The sequence below is a fragment of the Anarhichas minor genome, unplaced genomic scaffold, assembly GCF_050575085.1.
Source record: "Anarhichas minor isolate MPS153535 unplaced genomic scaffold, ASM5057508v1 ptg000027l, whole genome shotgun sequence".
NCBI lineage: Eukaryota > Metazoa > Chordata > Actinopteri > Perciformes > Anarhichadidae > Anarhichas > Anarhichas minor.
Window position 1 is genome coordinate 21,215,549 of NW_027466473.1, and position 10,426 is coordinate 21,225,974.

The 10,426-nt window shown below is 41.4% G+C and overlaps 1 protein-coding gene across 1 annotated transcript; it reads right to left on the reverse strand.

Moving 5' to 3' along the window:
* Nucleotides 1–454: 454 nt before the first annotated feature.
* Nucleotides 455–4,660, reverse strand: camlg (calcium modulating ligand). Its single transcript, XM_076102709.1, has 4 exons — nucleotides 4,370–4,660; nucleotides 3,102–3,565; nucleotides 2,950–3,015; nucleotides 455–2,281 (listed from the first exon to the last, which is right to left on the reverse strand). The coding sequence occupies exons 1-4, from the start codon at nucleotides 4,503–4,505 to the stop codon at nucleotides 2,063–2,065; spliced, it is 885 nt and encodes a 294-aa protein (XP_075958824.1). The 5' UTR covers nucleotides 4,506–4,660; the 3' UTR covers nucleotides 455–2,062.
* Between the last annotated feature and the right edge of the window lie 5,766 nt (nucleotides 4,661–10,426).

Here is a 10,426-nt window from a genome sequence, read left to right on the forward strand (position 1 = left end):
CAAACTCAATAATTATTCTTACCTTATTTTATTATTGCTTTTAAGTCAAGTCAATTTCATGCATGAGCCAATATCACAAATTTGCCTTAAGGGGGTTTACGCTACATATGACACACAAAGTCCTTAGACCCTCAATTCGTATTTGGAAAAACTCAAAATGTTTATTGTTTGCATAGTGTTTTTCTTTATCATCTCTTCCCTCAATTAAAAGAAAGAATACTGATTACAGTGAAACACTCCATAAAATATCCTTAATTTATGAAATATATCTCGATACGTAAAATCATCCTGTATATAATAATAAAATTGATGTTTTTCCGATCTGCATTTCATCAGACAAAATGCTACAACATGTTCAACAACAATACTAAGCAAATAAAGAGCTACAAAACTAAGCAAATCAAATCCTTCATCATCTCAAGTCTCTAAGTAAAGTGAGAGTCAAAACAGAGGATGTCACACAAGTAGTAGTATTTATTTGGTATGAATTGTCCGGTTATTTGTATATTTGTATGTTTTTAATCAGAGACTGTTTACATCATGTCAACACTGAATTTGTTACTGAAGTAAGATACTGTGAACATTATCAAAAACAATCAAGTAGGTCAGACAAGTCTCAGGATAAATCACATCAATTCACCTACATGAAAAAAAAGAAATTCACATTAATAAATTAATTTGGATGAAATCAAAAGCATGGAGAGAGAACACCACAGAAGAAGAGAGTATATATATGACATATGTATATGAACGAGGCTCGAACCAAGCAAAGCAGGACACATTACCAGAATTACTCAACACAAACTAACAAACTAACCACGGCCCCGCATTTATTTGCAGCGACAGCACTTCCCGGTGAAAACCCCAAAACACTCCCGCTAAGTCACACTTTTCATTACATATACCGTATGAAGTTTACTGCGTCTTTAAAGGTTGCCGTTATCCATCAGGTTATCATCATCAGAGTTATGTGAACGTTACGCCCCGAAGCTCAAAGTCAGACGCCAGCTGAGTCTGCGTCCTGTTAGCTGCTAAGCTAACGCAACATCGATGTTATTCTATATCTGCTTTTAGGTAACCTGGTTTTTAAAGCAAGACTGTCATTTTAAAGAATAAATAACATTTTTCATACAAATGAAAAGCTGACTTCATAAACAGTAAAACAGCAATTTAATACAACCAGAGACTTTGCAGCGAGTCTTATGGTGGCTAATGTTTTAGTCAACCGGTTGACTTATTGATCTAACCTGTGCTACTGTTGCAATATACATCTTCGCCTGTTACCATGCTCCTGTAACGGCTGCTTGTAGCAGGTTAGCAAAAGTTACATCATCTTGAGATTTTAAAAAGGAACAACGTCCCCTTTTATGTGAATGTCCAATCAGTGTTGTTGGTAAATGTTGTCGGCTGAAGCGATAAAACTCCTCAGTGTGTGCTGTATGCATGCGGCATATCGTCCACCCTCTCTTGGTTTAACTTCTCACCGTGCTGCAGTGATGTAGAAGCGTACTCAAGGATGTGTCGGTACATCGTGACATCACTGCTGGGCGTGTTTGCAGGGGCAACAACGTCCAATCAGAGAGAGAGAGAGAGAGGACGGAAGAACACTTTCAGCCTGGTGTTAAGTGACTCCTCAAAGTCCCTGTTTTTACGCATGTGTGTTTCTCTGATGTAATGCATGTTACTGAAAGACAGCTCATTGCATTGAACACCAGTTTGATTGGCTACATTAGCATATGCATCAATATCAGAATATTTTTAATGCTTCCGAAATATCGCTCGTAAGTTAAATTGAATCTGCGGTTGCCAGACCGATGATGAACTGTACTTGTGTTCACTCCGTGAGTATGACATTTATTTCTATTTGTTACACCCGAAAAATACGATAAATGCCACTATACATTGTTTCGCACAAGCAAACACATGCTGTTGTTCTCTAGAATCTCTGGTCACATGTAGCTTAGCATTAGTGGAATCCTGGACGCACGACCCTGATCGTAAGGCAGCAAGGACTCGTTGGCAGACAGAGGGAGGGGGACGACAAGACAGGGGGGAGGGGGTTTTACTGAGATCCTGGCAGTCCATCAGGGGAGGGGGTCTCCGAGCCAACGAGCAGCAGGATCTCGTGCGAGAGGATGAAGGTGAAGAAGTAAACGCAGAGGTCGGCGAAGACGTCGCCCATCCTCCTGTAGGTGTCCATGGAGCGGTTGATGACCTCGGCCGGGATGCCGGACAGCAACAGGGCCGCTGTCAGCACGGTGGTCTGAGCCTTCTTCTCTACCTGGAGGAAGAGGAGCACAATGCAAAGACACGAGGACGCATGGCAAGTCAGAGCGACAACATTAAGTCATGTGTAGATGGGACCCAAACATTGTCAAAACTAATGCCAAGTCTTGTGAGAAACTGTGAACTGGCCAAGATAAAAAGTGCAACATTAGCCAACCGTAATTACGACAAAACCATACTTAAAGTTTAATTTTGTGTAGATTTTGTTGGTCCCTGTGGACGAAACTGGTAGTGTTTCCGAGCACCAGAGTCCCTTTAGAAAACCTCTCATTTTACTGCAGCACAGGTCTGACAGTCTGCTACTCGCAGTCCTGGTTTTGGTTCCCCATCCCTTTTACTGGGTCTGTCCACGGTGGGCTGGTCTCTGCTGGAGTCTGAGCCGAAGGAGTTTCTGGTGAACCTGCATGATTTCAGCTGATTTTGCGCTGAATCCGACCCGGTGGGTTATTCAATTGAGACTGTTTCATAACCAGTTAAAAGTGCCTCACAGTAACTTTTACCTTTTATCAAAATCATGCATGTCACATGTTTTCCACAGCAACACCTCCAACTTCACATTGATCATCGTAAATCATGGATAAAATATAAGAATCTCTCTGCATACAGGTTAAATGTGAGTCTAACACTGGGAGAGGGCTCATAAAATATCTAATACAAACTCACCTTTGGAAAGTATTTGGACAGCCCCATGTAGGCCAGTTCGAGGGTCAGGAACGGAGCAAATATTGACTGGAATGAAAGAATTACACAGAAGAAAATCATGTTTCTGGTAGTCAGATGCATTATTAATGAATATGGGTTGATATGAGACTCACAAGAAACCTGCAGACAAAACCCCGGACGAAAACCGCGAGGAGGACGCTGCCGATGATCCGGAAGATTCTGAAGGGATCAAACTCCTCGGCCTCGGACGCTCCGTCCTCGGCCGGCTTCTCGTTGGCCAGCTGACCCCGCAGTTTCATGGCATCATCAAAACGGGACAGGTACTTCTGGAGGCCTAGGCGCGGGGAGCCGCCGAGGTCGTCCGGCGCCCGCTCCCCTCTCGGCCTCTGTCGGATCCCCCCGGTGTCGTCTTCCAGGGAGGCTCCCGGTGGCTCGCTGCAGCCCAGCAGCGGTGAGCCCCTCCTCTCTGGCGTGGCACCGTGGGAGCGGCTGCCGAGGCCCGAGGCCTCTGGCGGGAAGGGAGACGGTCTCTGGGAGGATGAGGACGACGACCACGGCTCCGTCCGGTCGAGATCGAGGTGGAAGTGGGGTTCTGCTGGACGCAGGAGCGCCCCGGCTGAGGGTGCAGGACAACAGCAGATTCAACTAGAGCTGAAAGTCCATTCATTGTTAAATATTGATTGGTTACATTGAGAACTTGAATGGACAGATGTTATCTATAGCCATTTGTTCTTTCTTATTTTTATTGATCTTTTATTTAAAAAAAAATAAAAGTCAGCTGATGGTGTATCCAAATTGTTTGTTTTGTTATGTGGTCTTATTCTTACCAGATCTTCTACCCAGATCTGATCCTATTCTACCCAGATGTGATCATATTCTACCCAGATCTGATCCTATTCTACCCAGATGTGATCCTATTCTACCCAGATGTGATCATATTCTACCCAGATCTGATCCTATTCTACCCAGATGTGATCATATTCTACCCAGATGTGGTCATATTCTACCCAGACGTAGAGATGCGTGTTTTTCACTGGACAGGAAGGTGAAAATTGTAAACTGAAAAGTAACTGCAGCTGTCAGACAAACGTAGTGGAGTAAAAAAGAAAAGTAGCATCAAATATTTGACTCTGATGTGTAGTAGAGTGAGTATAAATGTAAAGCTGCATAAAAATAGAATAAAATCAAGTAAAGTATAGACCTGAATATGGAGCATTGGTTGCGTTACGTTACACCAGTGTTCATTCTGAACATGAATACTGAAATGTGCACGATGGTAATGTGCTGACAAGTAGCTCAAAATAACAACAGCAGTAAGACGAGGCGTGTGACAGTCACGACCACGTGTCTCAAGCAGAAGAAAAATACTCTTTTTGAACATCGATGCGGTGTGAAACCGGGATCGGTCATGACGTCATACCGTTGCTTTCAGACTCGTTTTTGGTGAAGCCCACGATCCTGTTCATCCTGTCCTCTGAGTTCATGAGCAGCTTCCTCCTCCGGATCTCTGCCCTCCTCTGCGCCGCCGACAGAACGCCAGACTCTGCGGACTCCATGTTTGAAATATAATAAACTGGCAATCAACTACAAAGTATATTCACTGAAAAAGATAGAGATTCAACGGCAACAACATAAACCGCAACCCCCTGATCAGGATCACTGAATTACACGGAATGAGTGCGAGCGTTGTTTGAGGACAGAGGACGCACAGTGATGACGTCACCAACAGCTCTAAAAAAATAAAAAATAAAAACTTGACGCTGACTTGCAGGAAACATGATGGGTCTTAAGGGCCTTTCTCATTATGCGTTCTTGTCTGTATTGACAATATATATATAAATAAATAAATATAAATATATTTGTCTGTACTTGTGTTCTCGTGGACTTGTGAGGATTATAATAATCGTGCAAAATCCTTTTGCACGATTATTATTATTCATTTATTTTATTTTATGTAGAATAGTTCAAATTGGAAACAGTAAATGCACTTGAGGGATTTTACATGTATTGAATAGCTTAGTGACGTCATTGTGGTGACAACAGACCCAGCTATAAAGTTCAATGTAAATCAACTTTTTCTACAGTCGGACTCATCACAAGTATCAACACTATAGCCTGAAGAATTCCCCCAAATAGTTTAAAAAGCCTTTATTTAAATAAATAAATAGATAATATAATGAATCATTACTTACAAATAATTCAGTGTTTGCGCCCATTGGCAGTTTATTCACGTTCAGTTGTGGGAAAAGTGGCAGAAATATGACTTTACCACAGTTATATATGATGTTCATTATTTAGGCTATTTGTCTATTTATTTAATTTAGCTCTCCTTAAATTGATGGCTGGAGCAAAGACGTTTGAAAACGCGCAACTTTTACTTTGAAGGCGAGCTGTCTCTGTTTCCGACTCTCGACTTCCTTGACTCAATTTTCATTTTTCAAATTGGATAATGTAATGGATAATTTCTACTTAGTATATTGTGTAAATGCTTAAGTGCTTGTACTTTTGCTCTGAACTCAGTAGATCTTCACCATCTGTGTTAACATACGTGCTCAAATGTATCTTGCTGTTTGTTTAATGCAGGGGTGTCCAAACTTTTTTCAAAGAGGGCCAGATTTGATAATGTGAAAATGCCCGAGGGCCAACAGTACCTGCTGACATTATTTTCAACAATACAAGTAGCCTATACATACATTGTTATTTAATCATTTTATTTTCAATGACAGCAAAAGATCAATCTCATGTCTGTAAGTTAAATCAGCTATAATCACTATTTTAAAGTGATTAGTGACTCATTTAAAACATTTTAAAAAGGAATAACTTCAATAGAATCATTCTATACACTGTAGCTTCTTTACATTCTATTAGAATGTAAAGAAGTTACATTCTAATAGAATGTAAAGAAGTTACAGTGTTGCCTTTTCTTTTCTTCCCACAAGAACGTAATTTTGTCAGGTTGATAAAAAAATGTCACTTTACTTCCTGACATTATTGTTACTTTACGGAAACTTGATATTCTTATGGGTATCCTATATTCTTATAAGTAGAACTGTCTATCATATGCTTGCATCATGAGACTTGATCCATGCAGCAACTGACTGCCTGCACACATATCCTCTTCTTCTGTTAGATGGAAAACAAGTACCTATTGTATATTCACATGTTCTATACATTAAGGATAAAACGTACATATCTCTGTGTCTGTAGTTACGCAGATAAAGCACCTCTTATACTTTAACTACCATGGCCTGCACGGCCTGAAACAGGATGTTCCAATGCACGGACCCCCACCCTTGATCACTCTCTATATAACTCTGTATGAATTTTACTTCTGTAGTGCACACTTCTACAGACTCTGAGTGACTCTGTATAACTGTGCCTCTTCTCTGAGCAGAGAATAAATTATTTTAAAACACAAGTTCTGTTTGACAATATTCTTCATTTCAGCTTAAAAAGACTCAACAGCGGGTAAAATCATTTTCCACCACAATGATGGAACAAGCTGTCATCTTGGTGCGTGGAATTGCATTGCACGTGTTCATTCAATGCAACAATAACACAGACAAAGCTGTGACCGCGTTTAGGGAGCATCGGCCATCGAACAACGAACTCACACATAGCAGAATACATTTGCATTTGCAAAAGTAGACTAATGAGATTAAGCAATACCCCTGAACTGACAATGTCCATTGTACAATGTGAACAATGGCAAATTAATTGTACTATGTGCACGGACCGATAACCCATAACAAACCATTGTTTCTGTACGACCAGAAGAGAAGAGACGCAACAGCCAACCATTGAGAAAATCTATGTAATTTCCAGAACAAATACAGCACCAAATGACACTTAGATTTACGTTTAATGACGTATCATTAATGATAGGAACTAATTATTTTCTTTCAGTATTGACAAAACTCAAGGTTTTTTATTTAAATCATTTTTGTATTTCAATTTTTTGTGATCCTTTGCAGTGTCCCATGTGTACACTTTAAAGCTGTATATTAACCTAATCTGCATGTATTTAGACTGTGGGATGAAACCGGAGAACCCGGAGGAAACCCACGCGACACAGTATGTGTCATCATTCACCCATTCACACACTGATGGAAGGGGCTACCATGCCACCTGCTCATCAGGACTAACTAACATTTAAACACCTTAGGCACAGCTACGGGATGGGGTTAAGTGTCTTGCCCAACGACACATTGACATGCGACTAGCAGAGCGTGGGATCATAGAAATAGAGGATGCAACATAAACAAACCTAGAGATGCCGTCAGCCTAAAATTATGAAGACATCCGTCTTGTTCTTTGGTAACTTTGGTACATAATTAATATAAGATATATCACTACTTTTTAAGGCAAATAATTCACATTTCTTTCAATTCAGACAGAGACCTGAAGCTTTTGAAAACACATCAATCATTTTGATTGCAGGTTTCACCTGTAAATCATTTTTCCAAGAATGTATTTTTCACTGAATTAGCTTTGTTAGCAGTGATACTCTAAGATCTGGAGATATTTGGAGTATGGACATAATGGTTGATAGGAACACTTGAAGAAAGTTTCATGGTTTAGCCATTAAATGCACAATACATTCCAAATATGAGCTTATCTGCTTCACTAACACTAATAAAAAACACTGTTGTAAAAGAAGACACTGGTTTTTATTTAACTTGTTTTGTCCTTTTTATTGTACTTAATAGAAATGTGAAGTTCATCAGAGTCATCAGAACTTTAGACCGACTTAAATGATTACAGCTCTTACAAAAAATGATAAGTGAGATATTCAGATTTTTTTTTGATTTTATTGTAAAGCTCTTTGTTGGATTAATTTTGAAGGAAGAAAGAAACATCTCTTTGGTCCCTCAAGATGAAAAGCACATTACATTTTTTTCTTTTTCAGAGAATTTCACATTCAATGAATGCGGACTAAACCGGATCACCCGGATAAAATCCTCACGTTACCTTCACCCACACGACACCGTGTGGGTGAATGTGGACTAAACCGGATCACCCGGAGAAATCCTAACGTTACATTCAGAATGTGGACTAAACCGGATCACCCGGATAAAATCCTCACGCTACCTTCACCCACACGACACCGTGTGGGTGAAGGTAACCCATTCATTGAATGTGGAAATTCAGAGAATTTCACATTCAATGAATGCGGACTAAACCGGATCACCCGGAGAAAATCCTAACGTTACCTTCACCTACAAGGGACCGACCCTTGCTCCGCGCCTGCGGAAGTTGCCGCTGGCTCGGCCCACAGACGAGAATAACTTGGAGAAGTGGGAGGTCTTCTTTGTTGGTGCTATCAAGCGAAGTTTGACAGACGAGACGATGTAGTCTTCAAGTCTTGGGTCCCCTAACTTCAAAAAGACCATCACCATAAGTGTACCGCCCATCTTCTGGCACAGGTCCTTGAAAATGGTCTTCTCGAGGCCCTCGAAAGTTTCTGAAGTGACCTCAAAGTCGACACCCTCGACTTCGGGCCATATCCTTTCAAACAGAGGCTGACAGATGGCCTTGTGTTCCTCGAAGGTAAAGCTCAACTTAAGTTTCGTGAATGCCCGTGAAACCAGCTTCTCCAGGAAAACCTTAAAGAACATTTTCCTCTTATCTTCCTGCACAGGAATCGCTGAAGGAGCTCTGTTCTGGTGGTCGACGTCCGGGAACCATGTTGGTGCATATGTTACTGTTGGTATTATTGGTGATGGTGTTGGTGTAGGTGTAGGTGTTGGTGATGGGGTCAGTGACTCGCCTTTTAAAGCTCGCCTAATCCTTTCAGCGAGCATGTCAGCCTGAGTGTCCTGCCACCACTCAAACAGTCCCAGGAAGTTCCAAATTTTGTCCCATAGCTCATCATACAAGACAATATATTTTAGAGGAAAGTTCACGGTCCATTTAGAGTTCTTGTCAGACTCAGACTCACTCCCTCTAGGTAGTCGTGGGTTGTACGCGGGTGCCGTCATGTGCTTGAAGAGGAATTTACTCAGCTGCTGTGTGATCAGCAGGCGTTCATCCCTTGCAAGACTCCTGGACATTGGAAACACAGAAACCTGCTGTCCAGCCTGTGGATCTTCATCATCCAATATCATACAGGTGGATATGATTTTCTCTATGTCGAATAGCAAAACAGAGTCGTGATTAACCGTGGAATCTAGCTGGAATTTGGTCTTCAGTTGTTCCGTTATGCGATTCAGCCACATTTTGGCAAAGCGCTTTGTAATAAAGCTCTTGAGTTTGCTGCATGTATTTTTCTTGGCCGACTCGCTCTTCTGTTCGTCATCGGTCTCCTCCGATTCCTGGAGTTCGTGACAAAGGTCTTCATCAACATTTATTTCCAGAGAGCTGTCAAATTGCAACCTCTCAAAATCAGAGTGTGACAATTCTTCCAAGAAAGGGTCAATGATCTTATCCACCTCCCTTTGATTTGTTTCCTGAAAAGAATCATCACTGTCTAAAGATTCTTTTGAAGACTCCTCAAGTGGCAAGTCCAGGTCGATTATCACTAGGTCTTGGGCCAAACCTCTTTTCTCCCTTTGCGGTCGAGGTGGGAAGATCCTTTTCTTCTCCGCTGTGAATGTTTTTGTCATTTTTAAGGCGTGACAAACCATTGTGTCGAGTCTCCCGAGGGAAGTGATGTGCTGTAGGACACAAGGCCTAATAGGGTTGGAGAGGATGGAATTGATACTGAGTGCAACCTCTTCATTGATCAGGTCTAATAAGTGTTCTGAGCTTTCACAATGGACTTGGCCTGTGATGCCCAGAACTGTTTTAAAAACCTGGATGACTGTGTCACACAGAGCGGTCTCGCCTTTTTCTTCAGGCTTTGCCGCATTGTGGTTCACGATGGCTTTGGACAAGGTTGTTATAATGTCCAAAAGCAGTTCTGCCATCAGAACGTTGGTGGTGTTATGCGGGATGTTGGATTTCAACAGTGCCCACTGTTTTGATGTCATCCTAATAAAGAAGGACTCAATCAGTGGCTGAATTGTCAATCGGAAATCCATTGTTGAAGACATGGTGCTTGTTGTTTTATCAGAGCTGAAGTTAAAACTGACAAGAAGTAGAAACGTTTGCTGCCTACCCAGACTTCAGCAACTGCCCACCTTCAAGGGATCAAAGCCCACTGGATCGCAACAACACAGCCATGACGTCACAAAGCCATAACATCACAGGGAAAGCCAATTAGAACACAGCTGAAGCCAAACAAGTTCCGCAGCCCAGCAACCGTTGCTAGGCAACCGATTGGCTACAGCTGACGTACAAAAGGCGATTGTCGGCGGTTGAAAATGATCGGGGTCCGAATTTGTTTTTTGCGGGTAACCCGGAAGTAATAATATTTCAAAATAAAAGTCAAGGCAATAGAATGACCGTATGCAAGAAATTCTTATTCTGTGATGCAATGCAAGTACATACCAGAGTAACATTAGAAGAAAATGAATGAATGAATGAATGAATATAA